Source organism: Gekko japonicus, unplaced genomic scaffold, assembly GCF_001447785.1.
Source record: "Gekko japonicus isolate JY-2015 unplaced genomic scaffold, Gekko_japonicus_V1.1 scaffold386, whole genome shotgun sequence".
Classification (NCBI taxonomy): domain Eukaryota; kingdom Metazoa; phylum Chordata; class Lepidosauria; order Squamata; family Gekkonidae; genus Gekko; species Gekko japonicus.
The window spans coordinates 740,447-755,594 of record NW_015163100.1 but is presented as its reverse complement, the minus strand read 5'-3'; the positions used below and the strand labels follow the sequence as shown (position 1 = coordinate 755,594).

The following is a 15,148-nucleotide window of genomic DNA, read 5'->3' as shown; positions in this document are numbered from 1 at the left end:
GGGGTGGGGTGGGGAGGGGGAGGAAGGGACCCTGCGCAGCCCCCCCCCCGCTGCCCCCGGGCAGGGCAGCCCGACTGCAGGGCAGGGGCACCGCCGCAGCCCCAGCCCCCCCGTGGTCCGGCTCCTGGCTGCCTGCCAGGCAGGCATCGACCCAGCTGGTTTCGCTCCTCCTTTGGCTGGCTGGGTCCGGTCTTCCCGGGCCCGGCGCCGCCTGCTCCATCTCCTCCGGCCTTCTCCTCCTGCGCAATGGGCTGCCCTGCCCCTCTGCACGGCTTTGCTGCCGGGGTCCGGCCGGTCAAGTGGGCAGGCCTCTGGGAGGCCGGGGTTCCAATCCCCATGGGGTGGCCTTGGGCCACTCACGCTCAGTCAGCCTAACCCACCTCACAGGGTCGGTGGGAGAATAAAATGGCAGCGAAAAGTGGGGTGCAGATGAATGAATGAATTTCAGGGGTCCCGGTCAAGTAGTCAGCTGTCTCAGAGGGGCCCCTGCCCAGTATCCTTGGTGCCGCACTAAAGGAGACTGCCAGCCACGTGCCCTGTGGGCCCTGTAAGTGGCAGGACATTTACGTGTCCAGCCACATGGCCGCTGAGCAACAGTGGAGCCCCCTGTTTCTCCCTCTGGTTGGCAGGAGGCCTATGTGGAGTACCTGAAGAGCATCAGCTTCATTTCCCAGGCTTTGCTGGAAGAGGCAGCCACTGCAAAAGGTACAACATTGGGGGGGGGGGGGTCCCCCTACTAAGAGCACTCTCTGGTTGGTACCACCAGCTTCCTGTGGCTGGAAGGCATGGCCTAAAAACAGTGGGCATCTGTGTCTCCTTGAGCTGGCTCTGAATATCTGGGCCCTCATAAAGTCTTTTGCATGGAGGGGGGAGGTTAGTAGGAAGAAACCCACCTGGGACCCTTTCTAAGAACTCAGGTCGCCATGAGCCCCCCCCCCCCCCATTTCAACCCTGTCCACCTGCAGCTGCAGGGTAGACAGGGCTGCTTCCTGAGGGAGTGTGCCTGAGCAAGCAGGCTTTTGTGGCTCTGCCTCTGGGATTTCTCTGGAACAGAGAGGGCCCTGGAAAAAGGGCCTTGGTTCGTTGCTCTGGTCCTGCCATGGGTTACCACGTGTGGTTGTCCTGGGCAGATCTGCCGAATGCATGGGGCCAGTGTTCCCTCTAAGCTGAGTTGGTGTGAGCTAGCTCACAGTTTTTTAGCCTCTGGTTCACACATTTTTGCCTTAACTCATGCAGGAGCCAAATCGCTCACTCACAATTTTAATACCAGTAGCTCACAAAGTAGAATTTTTGCTCACAAGACTCCACAGCTTAGAGGGAGCATTGCATGGGGCCTGTTCTTGCCAAGGGTGAAGCAGGCGGGGGGGGGGGAGAATGCATCCACTTTCTGCCCTCTTCTAGTGGCAGCCCCTATGGGAGGGGTAACTTGCAGTGGGGAAGATGGGGGCTCCGTGGCAGAATTCATGTTTTGCAAGCAGGGGCTCCCAAATGCAGGCCCTGGCATATCAGTAAAGGTTCTTGGAGAATGGGTCTTGGGGAGAAACTCTGCCTGGGGTGTTGGAGGAGCAAAATGCTTGGTTTAGGGGGACCGACTACCTGCCATGTGCCTCTGGCAGAGCACCATGAGGTAGGCCTCGGATGTTCCATTCCCATCTTGTTAGGGGTGGGTATTGCTTCTACTTGTGATCAGAGTCAGACCAAAGTAGACAACTTTCCCTGCCCTCCCTCCCTCCCTCCTGTATGGCAGATGGCGGTGACGTGGTGATGCCCGACACAGCCAAGATGCTGAAAGTGGCGGAGCAGTGTCTGGAGAGAGCCAAGAGCAGCATTGCCAAACTGGGTGAGTGCAAAACTGGCACAAGAGTCTTGGGGCACCTTGAAAAATGTGCTTGTGGTGGAAGGAACCGTGTGCATGCCAAAGCTGAGTGCAGTTTGCTCGCCCCTCTTGCAGCCTTTGGGCAGAACGTGGCTCTTCCTTTGCTAGACGTCTGCCTGCACCTCTCATGAAGCCTGGATCTTTGCAGGGCCCTCAGGGGGCAAGGAGAAGAATGCATCTCTTTGAGAAGAGCCCTAATTTTCCGCTGCATGAGGAATCAGGCTAATATTCGGTGAAAGCCGTTGTTCCTGTTTGAGGGCCAGTTTGGTGTAGTGGTTAAGTGTGCGGACTCTACTCTGGGAGAACCGGGTTTGATTCCCCACTCCTCCACTTGCAGCTGCTGGATGACCTTGGGCAAGCCGTAGTTCTGTCAGAGCTGTTCTCTCAAGGGCAGTTCTTGAAAGAGCTCTCTCAGCCCCACCTACCTCACAGGGTGTCTGTCTGTTGTGGGGAGGGGAAAGGAAAGGAGTTTGTAAGCCGCTCTGAGACTTCGAGCGAAGGGCACGGTATAAATCTTCTTCTTCTTCCATGCACAGACTATATGTATCCCCCACTCCCATGCATGCATAAAGGCGCCAGATCTCAATTTCCAAATGCTGCCCTTGGAGAAAGCAAGCAGGCTCACATGAACTGGGTGGCTTCCTAGCTCCAGGGGTCTGCGTCAGGTTAGGATTTATTTCTTTTTGCAAGAGGGAGACTCCTGCCTGCAGCCATGAGGATGTGAATCTCGAGTTACACAGAGCAACAATTGACTGGTGATTCTCTGGTCTCTGGATTCTGTCTGATGGCGGGTTCCCCATTAGAAAGGGACACCTGGGCTTGCCACATCTGGGACTCAGTTTTTCCCATGAGCCTGTCTGGCCATCGTGCCCTGAAGAGGGGTCATCCAGGGACTCGGGTTCCATCTTTAGCCAGAAGGGTCACAGGAAGCGTGGGCTAGATGGTCTAATCAGGCTCCTTGTTCCTCTGTGGCCTTCTCCTTTCCAATGCATCCCTACTGAACTCTGAGATGGACATTGGTTTCTGACCAGCCATGGGTCGAGGCCATTCCCAGCTTGCCTACACCCAGTGCCCTGCCGGGGTCTTTGATCTTGCTGCCCAAACTCGGGGAGAGGCAGGGCAGCCACCGGGGCCATGCAGATGCTGGTGTACAGCTTGTTTTTCAGGGCTGTGGTGGAAAGGTTCCAGGGCTGTGTGACTGGCTCAGCTGCTTTTTCGTTTTCTCTCTGGTTCCAGGACGGGTGAAGGTGAAACTGTCAACCGAGAGGAGTCCGGGCCCTGCTCCTGTCTGCCGGCACCGCAGGGTGTTCTCAGACGAAGGGGGGAAACTGTCCCCTTTCCTGCCCCCTGAGATGTTCCAGAAGCTACAGACAACTGAAGTGCGGAGTATGAAAAAGTGAGCACGTGGCCCTGGTCGGAGCATCGGTGGCAGGCGGGGCAGGCTGGCAGGGACCTGAACTGGACGGGGCGACCCTGTGGGTGCCCCGGGGAAGTGCAGCCCCTTCAAGCACTTCTCACGCCCTTGTAGGGAGCTCACCCCCTTGGAGGAGGCATCGCTGCAGAACCAGAAGCTGAAGGCTGCCTACGAGGCCCGGCTGGCAAGGCTGAACCCCAGCCAGGCCTTGCAAAAGACCTCTCTGGCAAGTGTGATGGGGGGGCCGGGCAGGGCACTGGGTCTACTCCAGGATTTGGGGCTCGCTCCGTGCCCGTGTTGAAAGATGCAGAGATGGGGAAGGGGGTGTTCCCAAGGGGAAGACAAAACTCCGGCGGTTGGCTTGCAGCTCTTGCTGTTGCTCCGAGACCTGATCCCCCGGGCCAGTGTTGGGTGGGTGGACTTTTTTCGCCCCTGTGCTGATGGGGAGGCTTTTGGAGCCCTTTTTCTCCCCCACCCCCAAGCTCCTTTCACTCCAACCGAATGAGCTGGTGTCTTGGGGGTCCTCTCTGCCACACAGACCCTTTCCCTGCAGCGCCAGATGATGGAGAACTTGGTGATCGCCAAAGCCCGGGAGGAGACGGTATCCTTTTCGGCTCCTGAGTTGTTCCTCGACCGTCCTCGGAGAGTGCTGGATCCAGACCCAGCTCTAAGCCTGAAGAGCTGCGTCGGTGGCAAGACATTCCGTCTTGGTGCTGCAGTGCGGTCCGGACCACCAGACAAACCTCTTGGGCCTGCGTGTCTATTTCCAGGCCCTTTTAGCCTTCCCCAGGGCTGGTGTGTGTGTGTGGGGGGGGGAGGCGTCTGTGAGTCTGCAGCCTCTCCTGGCTATGAATACACTCGGCCAGGGGTGTCAAACTCATTTGTTACAAGGGCCGGATCTGACATAAATGTGACTTTTTGTCAGGCCTGGCCACGTGTGCCATAAACGTAATGCCAGGTACCGGAGATACAAACTGTATAAAGGACGGCAGCTAAGAAGCTCCGAGTTGGTGTATCCTCGCTGCAAGGCCTCATAGGCTGAGAAGGGGGGGGGGCAAAGGAAAACCCACATGGGCAGACTGGAGAGCCAGTGGTGCAGCGCTGGGCAGGCGCTCCCACGCTGCTTGACTGCTGCAGACGAGGCTGTTCCGCCCTGCTGAAACCACAATCGGAGTGGCTCCGCCCACTCCCCCCCCAGCAGCCGCCTGTTCCCTCCCTTCCGCTAGTTGCTTACAGGCCGCATAAAAGCCCTGGACAGGCCGGTTCCGGCCCCCGGGCCTTATGTTTGACACCCCTGTGCTGGGCCTTCACTGTACTGAGATTTGCAAGATGCAAGAAGAGTGTTGAGTGATCAGAGAGTATCTGCCGGGAAGCTGCAGAGAGGATGGGGGAGCAAAGCTGGGGTGGGTGGGGGGCCTGGCTGGGCCTGGACAGTTGTGGCTGGCGCGGAGGAGGGGCCTGGGCCTGGTGTGGAAAGTTCCAAGCCATCGCAAGGGGGTCTTCTACAGCAGAACAGCTTCTTCCTACTGCCCAGGAAGCCTTGAGTTGAACGGGAGCCCAAGTACTACCGTTGGCCAAGCAGGGCGGCCTTGTGAGAAGCTACCCGGCAGGTGGGGGCTGGGGGCTTGTCCTCTGGACGAAGGGCCAGTCTGGTGTCTGCCAGGAGACTCTGGAGAATGGGGGCCTTCCAGCAGGGCCAGGAAGTGCTGCGGAGGGCAGGGGAGTTGGAAGCCTTGGTCCCTTGGCCCGGGGAGAGCCCTCTCGGGCTCTGAAGCCCCTCCGCCTGCTTTCTCCTGGACCCATAAAGGCTGACCCGGTAAGGTTTCCGTTGAACAGCTGCCCATCTGCTCTTTAGCTCCCCTGGGGATCCTTCCCCAACTTGCTTCCCAACCTAGGGGCCAGCAGGTGGGAGCCCCCCCTCCCTTTCAGTTGCCTGTGTGTCATAAGAACATAAGAGACGCCAATGTTGGATCAGGCCGAAGGCCCATCCAGTCCAACACTCTGTGTCACAGAATGGCCAAAAATACCAGGTGCCATCAGGAGGTCCACCAGTGGGGCCAGGACATTAGAAGCCCTCCCACTGTTGCCCCCCCCCCAAGCACCAAGAAGACAGAGCATCACTTGCCCCAGAGACCCTATCTATACCTTGTGGCTAATAGCCACTGATGGACCTCTGCTCCATATGCTTATCTAATTCCCTTTTGAAGCCGTCCATGCTTGTAGCCGCCACCACCTCCTGTGGCAGTGAATTCCATGTGTTAATCACTCTTTGGGTGAAGAAGTACTTCCTTTAATCCGTTCTAACCCGACCGCTCAGCAATTTCATGGAGTGCCCACGAGTTCTTGTATTGTGAGACAGGGAGAAAAGTACCTCTTTCTCTACCTGCTGTTTCCCATGCATAATCTTATAAACCTCAATCATGTCACCCCTCAGTCGTCGTTTCTCCAAGCTAAAGAGCCCCAAGCGCCTTAACCTTTCCTCATAGGGAAATTGTTCCAACCCTTTTATCATTCGAGTTGCCCTTTTCTGCACTTTTCCCAAAGCTATAATATCCTTTTTAAGGTGTGGTGACCAGAATTGCACATAGTGAGCCCACTTCCTGGCTGTGAGCCCACGATGCCCACAGGGGGGATGTTGAGGCCGCAGTGTTCCCCCTAAGCTGAGTTAGTGTGAGCTAGCTCACAGTATTTTAGCCTCCGGCTCACACATTTTTGTCTCAGCTCAGGAAGGAGGGCTCCAGATTAAGCTAATCTATGCAGGAGCCAAGTCGCTCGCTCACAGCTTTAATGGCAGTAGCTCACAAAGTAGATTTTTGCTCACAAGACTCGACAGCTTAGAGGGAGCCTTGGTTGAGGGTGCTGGCCTTGTGACAGCCCGCAGGTGCCTGGGTGCTTTGGGAGGATGGACAGGCATTTCTCGTAGTCGCCTTAACTCTCGTCTGCCCCAGCTGCAGAGGAAGATGGAGGAGCGCCGGCTGAGGCTGCAGGAAGCCGCCAACAGGCAAGTGGGCCGTGCTGGGCGGGTCTTCTCCGTGGGCAGCGGAGACCGGCGGGCCTTTTCCTCCCGCAGCCTTCCTCTCCCTTGACCCCGGCCCCTCTCTGCGTGTGCTCGACCCCTCAGGAGGTTTTCCAGCAATGCGGTGCTGACCCCAGAAGAGCAGGAGCAGCGGGCCATCTACGCTGCCATCCTGGAGTACGAGCAGGACCACGTACGTGTCGGGTGGCTCCAAAGACAGGTTGTGCAAGAGAAGCCCTTTCCGTGGCGGCAGTGGTGCCCAGCGCCACGTGCCACCAAGAGTCAAGCGTTAAGGGACGTGTCCTTTTTTGGGAAGGACGGGGTGGGGGTGCCAGACAGAGAGACATGGCTGTGGGAGCTGGGCAGAGGCTGAGACACCTCCAGAGCAGTAGGAATAGACTGAGGTTATTGAGCAGCCCCCTGGGCAATGCTGTGGAAATGGCCTTCCACGCAGTCTGACTGAGCCCCGTCTCCTCCGCCCTGCCTGGCAGTGAGTGGCCGGAGAAAGGTCTTTCTTGACACTCTCTTCTGGCTTCAGATTTCCAGTGGTGCTGTGGACCGGATCATAAGAACCTAAGAGACGCCAATGTTGGATCAGGCCAATGGTCCATCCAGTCCAACACTCTGCCTGTCACACAGTGGCCAGAAATACCAGGTGCCATCAGGAGGTCCAGCAGTGGGGCCAGGACACTAGAAGCCCCTCCACTTTGTGCCCCCCCCCCAAGCACCAAGAAGACAGAGCATCCCTTGCCCCAGACATAAGAACATAAGAGAAGCCAATGTTGGATCAGGCCAGTGGCCCATCCAGTCCAACACTGTATCACACAGTGGCCAAAAACGCCAGGTGCCATCAGGAGGTCCAGCAGTGGGGCCGGTACACTAGAAGCCCTCCCACTGTTGCCCCCCCCCCACACCAAGAATACAGAGCATCCCTTGCCCCAGACTGGGAGTCCCTATCTATACCTTGTGGCTAATGGCCACTGATGGACCTCTGCTCCATATAAGAACATAAGAGAAGCCAGTGTTGGATCAGGCCAGTGGCCCGTCCTGTCCAACACTCTGTGTCACACAGTGGCCAGAAATACCAGTGCCATCAGGAGGTCCAGCAGTGGGGCCAGGACACCAGAAGCCCTCCCACTGTTGCCCCCACCCCCCAAGCACCAAGAAGACAGAGCATCCCTTGCCCCAGACATAAGAACATAAGAGAAGCCAATGTTGGATCAGGCCAATGGGCCATCCAGTCCAACACTCTGCCTGTCACACAGTGGCCAGAAATACCAGGTGCCATCAGAAGGTCCAGCAGTGGGGCCAGGACACCAGAAGCCCTCCCACTGTTGCCCCCACCCCCCAAGCACCAAGAAGACAGAGCATCCCTTGCCCCAGAGCCCCTATCTATACCTTGTGGCTAATAGCCACTGATGGACCGGGGAGCAGGCACCCTACCGCAGGCCCTTCTAGCCTGGAATCCCTGCCTGCCAGGTGACCCAAGGTGGGGGGAGAGTTGGCTGCTTCCTGCAGCACAGGCCTGCTGTTATTGTGGCCCCTGGGAGGCTTTTCAGGAAACACACACACACCCGCAGTGATGCAGGGAGTCTGAGAGCATCCGGGCTGGGAGGGACGTCAGGCTGCACCCTGGCCTGAACGGAGTGTGTGTGTGTGTGTGTGTGTGTGTGTGTGTGTGGTGTCCTCTGCTTTCCCTTGCACAGGAGTGGCCGAGGCTCTGGAAGGTCCAGCTGAAGAAGAACCCCAACGATCTGCTGCTGGTGCCCAAACTCATCTCCCATCTTCTCAGGTAAGGATCCAGGGACTCACCTGCAGCCCCTCAGCTGTTTCATTGGCCAGTTTTGCCCTTCTGGACCTTGCGGTCTTTTGTGGCAAAGCCTTGGGGGTGCTGGAAGGCTGAGATGAAGAGCGGCAGGGCTGGGAGTTGGGCCTGAAAGGCAGGCGGAGGAGGGGGCCTTTCAGCAGCGCCACCCCTGCTGGTCCCCGTTGGCTCAGAGAGGCGTGGGCAGATACTCTGTTCTTGGCAGCTACCCGGCAGCTGGGAGACGCCCAGCTTCAAAGACGCCCGTGCCTGAGCAGCTCTTAAAAGCTTTTTTAAGACTTAAAAAAATATTTGCTTTCCAGATCTACATTTAAGTCTGGTATGAAAAAAGATACAGATGTGTGCTGGATGCCCACAGAACAATACAATAACAAAAGAGACTAAAGCTGTAACATGACTTAGTGTCTGGTAATAAAAAACAACCACTTATTCCTTCATAGAAAAAATCCAAAGGTCGATAAAACATTACATAGCAGTCTGCTCCGGACTCTCTCAGTCTATATCCCTCTAACAGTCTTGTATCCTTATCCAAATTCCCAAAAGCAATCTGCTCCAAATTCAATCAATCTGTGTCTCTCTTTCAGTCAGCACTTTTTCCGGATATCTAAGTGTTTCAGACCTCTGGTCTTTCCTCAGGAACAAATCCTATATAGGAACCTTACATGCAGTCTTACATTCAAGTTGACACTTTCGTTGATTTTTCTGTTAATCTATTTGGGCAAGGTCTCCTCACTTCTTTCCAAGCGTGCTGATGCTGCTGCCAAAGTAAAATGGACCCACACTGTATATTTTTCCATACCAGACTGTCTTAGGACTGTGTGTTATTCTTGTGGATTACAGATCTAAGTTTAAACCATGGCAATCATGAGGTCTAGAAGCTTATTTTTTACACGTTTCTCAAAAATAGCCCAGATTTACATGTGGCTAATTTGAGTGGCTGGGAGTCTCAAGTTTGAACCCTCATTCTGCCACAGAAGCTGGCTGGGTGACCTTGGGCCGATCACACACTCCCAGCCTCGCCTACCTCACAGGGTTGTTGTGAGGATAAAATGGAGGAGAGGAGAGTGAGGCAAACTGCTGTGGGTCTCCATTGGGGAGAAAGCTGGGGTATAAATGAAGTGATAAAAAAAACAACGAAGCACTCATTCGCCCCTTGTGACCATCCTTCCCGAGAGAAAGAGCGCGCGGTTTGTATTGATACTGCCCCCAAGCGATGCTCCCTCTAAGCTGTGGAGTCTTGGGAGCAAAAATTCTACACTGTGAGCTCCTGGCACTAAAGTTGTGAGCAAGTGATTTGGCCGCTGCATCAATTAGTTTGCTCTTCTGGAGCCCTCCTCCCTGAGCTAGGACAAACGAGTGTGAGCCGGAGTCTAAGAAACTGTGAGCCGGCTCACACTCACTCGGCTTAGGGGGAACACTGCCCCCCCAGTCCCTGTCCTGATGCCAGGTGTGCCCCCCTCGCTTCCCTTCCCTGCAGCTTTGCCGATCACCCCATCTGCCAGCTGCTGAAGAAACTGCAGTGCTCCGTCTACAACCGCATCTACCCGCTGGTGAGCCGGAGTGCGGCAGACCGGAGAGTTCCCGGGAAGGTCACCCGGGGGCGGTCCCTCTCCTCCTCGCTGGATGCCGAGGCGTTCCTGGCGCCGGCCCCCGAGGGCCCGAGGCTGCGGTCTTCCCAGAGCCTGCACTCCATGTTCTCCGTCCAGGAAAACAACAAGCTGAACCTCCGGCACAGCCTCTCCAGCACCCCCCTCATCGAGGACCAGAGCCCGAGCCTGCCCCCCCCGCTGGGGCCCGGCCTCCCCCGGGAAGAGCCGGCCTCCCCCCTGGCCGACCGGGAGAGCTCCTTCGAAGACCTGGAGCAGTTCTTGGCCACTCCACCCGAGGCGTGGCCCTCAGGCGCCCAGGCCCCAGCGGGGCGGAAGGCGTGCCAGCAGGAGCAGCTGAAGGCCGTGGTGAAGGACATCCACAACGCCATCGGTGAGGGCTGAATTGGGCAGGGGGGCCCAGGGGCAGAGGTGGGCAGCGGTACGGCTGGCTCGGGAAGCAGGGGAAGGTGTTCCAGGCACACGTGTCGGGATTCAGGGCAATGCACCCTCTAAGCTGTGGAGTCTTGCGAGCAAGGATTCCACATTGTGAGCTACCGACATTAAAGTTGTGAGCAGGTGATTCGGCTGCTGAATAAATTAGTTTGCTCTGGAGCCCTCCTTCCTGAGAGGAGACAAAAATGTGTGAGCCGGAGGCTAAGGAACTCTGAGCTAGCTCACACTGACTCAGCTTAGAGGGAACACTGGATTTCAGGGTCCTGGTAAAGATGCCCCCCTCCCCACCCATGCTTTAGGACCCTTTAAGACAGGCGCCATTTGGGATTTTGGCACAGCCACAAAATGGCTGCCACAACTTCCCTTCAGTTGCCTGGTCTGTGCGCTGTGGTGGCGGCTGTTGCCAAAGCAACATGTTTTGAAAAGCTGTGTGGCCAATCAGAATCCTCGCTGGGCAAAGGCCCCACTTTCTAAAAACACTTGGCGGCAGTCCTTGCTTTTAAGACTTAGCAAGCCTTGAGCATCTTTGTAGAAGGAGGCATGTTTTTGTGAGGCGTCCCTTCCAGCTCGGCCTTCCCCAGGCCCCCAGAACATCTGGCTGCCTCCTTCTGCTCCTCGGCTCCTCCAGGTCTGCATTCTTCATCCACAGCATCCTGCACTGAGTAGGGGGTTGGGCTAGATGCCCTGTATGGCCCCTTCCAAATCTGTGATTGTGTGATTCCGGATGTGCAAGGGCAGCTCAGTCTCCTTGGAGTCCTCACCCTTGAAGCCTGCAAGTGGGTGCTGGAGGTACCCACACAGTAGCTGCCTTAGATTACTAGATCTGGGTCTCTGTCTGTTCCCCCACCACCACACACACACACCCTGCAAAGTCTTGTGGCTTCAATGCCTTCTGTTTGCCAGGTTCCCCACGGGCTTGGTAGCTCCTCCAAAGCCCCTGCAGCCCGAAATGGCAGGGCAGGGAAGGCCGCTGGGAGTCTGGGCCTGGAACCTCTTTGCAGCCCGCTCTGTCTAACACCCGTCTCTCCCCAGATAGACTGCTTTCCCTGACTCTGCTGGCCTTTGAGGGCCTCAACACGGCTGCCGCCAAGGACCAGTGTGTGGCCCGCCTCGAAGAAGCCTTCTTTGCTCCCCTCTGGACCCCGCTCCTGGCCGTGTACAGGTAAGAGGGTGCCCGCGTGGGCCACCTGGCAGGGATGCTGGTAGCCCAATGGGCGTTTTCACCTAGCGTCTTCTGGGGGTGCATGTTTGCCCAGCTGCGCATCCTGCGTGGTGGTAGTGGTGGGTGTGGGCATTAGCCAGGCGCTGTTTGCTCTGAGTTAAAAGGGAAAGGCGTTTGGTCTTCTGGAGGAGAGGGGAAGTTTAACCTGCGCGATGTGCCGAATGTCCCAAAGATGCGTCCGGGCTGGCATCTGGCTTTCTTTGGGATTGTCCAGTAGAGTGGCCCTCTCCTGTGCCTTACGGTGCCTCCGTTTTTCTTTCCCGTTTAGGAACGTCTACAAAACCCGGGAGGTGGCCCTTGCCAGGAGCATGGAGCTCTACAGGAACACCATCCCCTCCGAAATGGGCATCTCGGCCAAGCTCCTCCCCCAGGGCAGTTTGCCCCGGGGGATTGGGTCCTACCCTTACTGCGCCGCCGTGCAGGAGCTGATGTTGATCCCCCTGGGGACCTGTCCTCAGAAAAAGCTGGATTGCATTGGTGAGGGCTTCCCTCCTGGCGGGGCTGGCTGGCTTTTTAAAGGAGGGGCTGTGTCCCCAAGCCAAGCTGTGGCTGTGGATGGGCGGGGGGCGGGGGCTGCTGATACCGCAGAGACCTCAGGAGGGGGAGCTGCTGATACCGCAGAGACCTCAGAAGGGCTTGCAGGAGGGCCGTCTGCATATACGGAGCCTAGATCTGCTAGTTTGTTTGGGGAGAAGAGTTCCCTGCAGTGCCTTCATCGCGCCTGTATTCTGAGTCCAGGCTGCGGGGTGCTTCAGCTCCCACAACTCCTAGAGTCGATGAGTACAGGGAAAGGCTGTGGGGCAGTGGAAGAGCCTCTGCTTAGCAAGCGGAAGGTCCCAGGTTCAATCCTTGGCATCTCCCGTTAACGAATAGGGTAATAGGTACATAAGAACATAAGAGATGCCAATGTTGGATCAGGCCAAAGGCCCCTCCAGTCCAACACTCTGTATCACACAGTGGCCAGAAATACCAGTGCCATCAGGAGGTCCAGCAGTGGGGCCAGGACACTGGAAGCCCTCCCACTGTTGCCCCCCCCCAAGCACCAAGAAGACAGAGCATCCCTTGCCCCAGACCGAGAGTTCCTATCTATCCCTGGTGGCTAAGCAAGCCGTAGAGTAGAGTGGAATCACAGACGGACTTCTGCTCCATATGCCTATCTAATTCCCTTTTGAAGCCGTCCATACTTGTAGCCGCCACCACTTCCTGTGGCAGTGAATTCCAAGTGTTAATCACTCTTTGGGTGAAGAAGTACTTCCTTTTATCTGTTCTAACCCGACTGCTCAGCAATTTCATGGAGTGCCCACGAGTTACTGGAAAAAATCTCTGACTGAGACCTTGGCGAGCCGCTGCCAGCAGTTGTCTGCGTAAACAACAGTGACTTTGATGAACTGGTGGTCTGATTCAGCGCAAGGCAGCTTCTTGTGTCCGCCCCCTCTCCGGGCCTCCTCAACAACGGAAGAGAATGTTGGAGAAGGGAGCCCTGTGGGTGGAGAACCCAGGCAGGGATAAATGCTTAAAAATTTTCCATGCAGCAGAAGGGTTTGTGTGTCCACCGACGGCTGCCTGTCGCTGGCAATCCCTGCCTGCTGTCACCCCCTCCCCCGGCCTCCCTGGCTGCCAGAGCCCGCGATTCAGGTGCTCCCTGCATGGCCATGAGCTGCAACCTGCCTGCCCTCTCTCCAAGAAGTCAGTTTGGGGGCATCCACTCGGCAGGGTGGAGGTTTGTGCCTTTCCCGCCGGGGTGGGCTTGGGTCCAGCAGCCGCACAGCAAACTACAGGCCTCCCCAAGCCTCCCCCTTCCTTCATTCTCTGTGAGGAGACGCCTTGCTTCACGGGCTGCAGACCGGCTGTCTGCCTTCAGCAGTGGGCTGAGCAGGAGACACGTGGGAGCAGTTCCCATCCCTGTGGTGTGGAGGGAGCCGTGTGGATTGGGGCGGGGGTTCCGGGAGCCAGACGCTGTTCCCGGGAGCAAAGCCACTGGTTCGTCTTGCGAAGTCCCCCCCCCGCCCCCCATCACCCCGTGTGTTTCCCTCCTTTGCAGTGCGGGCCTTGCGCGTCATCTGTGAATGTGCAGAAGAATACTGGGGCAGCCGAGAAGGCAAGGCCCAACCAGCCTCAGCGGCCATGTGAGTAGAGTACCACAGCCCCCACGGCATAAACGGTGTATGGGGAGGGATGTCTGGTGCTTTATGGAGCGTGGGGGGGGGCAGCTTTTCCTTTTCAGCAGAACATAAGAGATGCCAATGTTGGATCAGGCCAAAGGCCCATCCAGTCCAACATTCTCTGTGTCACACAGTGGCCAAAAATACCAGGGGTCACCAGGAGGTCCAGCAGTGGGGCTGGGACACCAGAAGCCCTCCCACTGTTGCCCCCCCCCCGGCACCAAGAAGACAGAGCATCCCTTGCCCCAGACCGAGAGTTCCTATCTATCCCTGGTGGCTAAGCAAGCCGTAGAGTAGAGTGGAATCACAGAGTTGGGAGGGTTCCTAGAGGCCGTCTAGTCCCACCCCCGGCTCAATGCAGGATCAGCCCAGAGCATCCCTGACCAGGGTTTGTCCAGCTGCTGCTGAAAGACTGCCAGGGAGGGGGAGCTCACCACCTCCCTGGGCAGCCGATTCCGCTGTTGCACAACCCTTACTGTAAATATCCAGCCGGTACCCTCCCCACCCTTAATTTAGACCCATGTTTGCGAGTCCTCTCCTCCGCTGCCCACAGGAACAGCTCCCTGCCCTCCTCTGAGTGACGCAGCCCTTCAGACACTTCAAGAGAGCCATCTTGTCCCACCTCAACCTCCTCTCCTCCAGACTGGACCTTCCCAAGTCCCTCCGCCTTTCCCTGTCCGGCTGGGTCTCCAGAGAGTCCCGCTCTCTGCCTGGCGAGGAGGCCCCCAGCGAGGCGCTTGGCCTTGATGGATCCCTTCTGACAGGAGGACTCCCCGCTGTGTCGGCCCAGAGCGTGGGGGCTGGTTGCTGACGCAGGGCCTTCCCCTCCTCCTCGGGCTGGGGCTCTCTCCCAGAGACACAGCCCCAAGCAGGGGGAGCAGAGCCCCTCCCAGCGAAGCAGCGCTCGTGGGGGTGGGGGGTGGGGAGCTGGACGCGTGGCCTGTCAAAAGGATGGAGGCAGGGAGAGCGAGGTGGCCTGGAGGCTAGGGCAGAGGGCGAAGGCGAGGCAGGCGGTGGAGTGAGTGAGGAACCCCTCTGAGAAGCCGGGCTCCTTGCCGGGGAGGGGGAGAGCCTCCATCGGTCTACCTCCCGGGGCTCGGCAGCCAGGCCGCTGCGGCCTCTTGCCTCAGAGTCCCCTTGGCCCTCTGGTCCTTGGCCAGCAGGAGTGGTGGGCAGCCCAAAGGCGGCTTGGACACGGAGCACTTGAGCAGGCCAGCCCTTCCCACTGCGGGAGCCCCTTTCCCTCTCCCCAGCTCCCCTCCTTGGGCTCTGCTTTCCTGAGGTGTCTCTTTTGGCCACCTCCGTGCGGGCGAAGCCAGAGCCCTTCCTTTGGGCTGCCAGTTTGGGAAGGCAGCTCCTCCTTGTCTCTGGCTGGAGTCTTTGTCTGGTCCGGCCACGATCTCGTGCTGCACGGGGCCTTTGCAGCGCCGCGCAGCGTCAGTTTCGCCTTCTCCCCGCAGCGGAGCCGACGACCTGCTTCCCATCCTGTCTTACGTGGTGCTGAAGAGCAACCTGCCCCAGCTGGTGTCGGAGTGCGCCGCCTTGGAGGAGTTCATCCATGAAGGGTAGGCGGGGGGGGGGAGGCAGGGAA

At 57.7% G+C, this 15,148-nt stretch overlaps 2 protein-coding genes across 2 annotated transcripts in view; one reads left to right on the top strand and one right to left on the bottom strand.

The window, feature by feature from the left end:
- ZNF276 (zinc finger protein 276) overlaps window positions 1-220 on the bottom strand; it is a 17,236-nt gene extending 17,016 nt beyond the window's left edge. The window contains exon 1 of the mRNA XM_015406688.1: window positions 92-220. Coding sequence (XP_015262174.1) covers window positions 92-220 — 129 coding nt within the window. The remainder of the gene's footprint in view (window positions 1-91) is intronic.
- Window positions 221-246: 26 nt separating this feature from the next.
- VPS9D1 (VPS9 domain containing 1) overlaps window positions 247-15,148 on the top strand; it is an 18,233-nt gene continuing 3,331 nt past the window's right edge. The window contains exons 1-14 of the mRNA XM_015406687.1: window positions 247-303; window positions 630-705; window positions 1,748-1,840; window positions 3,113-3,272; window positions 3,405-3,516; window positions 3,829-3,891; window positions 6,239-6,291; window positions 6,412-6,499; window positions 8,013-8,098; window positions 9,609-10,111; window positions 11,206-11,335; window positions 11,664-11,872; window positions 13,437-13,521; window positions 15,018-15,122. Of these exons, the coding sequence (XP_015262173.1) occupies window positions 247-303; window positions 630-705; window positions 1,748-1,840; window positions 3,113-3,272; window positions 3,405-3,516; window positions 3,829-3,891; window positions 6,239-6,291; window positions 6,412-6,499; window positions 8,013-8,098; window positions 9,609-10,111; window positions 11,206-11,335; window positions 11,664-11,872; window positions 13,437-13,521; window positions 15,018-15,122 (1,820 nt within the window). The remainder of the gene's footprint in view (window positions 304-629; window positions 706-1,747; window positions 1,841-3,112; window positions 3,273-3,404; window positions 3,517-3,828; window positions 3,892-6,238; window positions 6,292-6,411; window positions 6,500-8,012; window positions 8,099-9,608; window positions 10,112-11,205; window positions 11,336-11,663; window positions 11,873-13,436; window positions 13,522-15,017; window positions 15,123-15,148) is intronic.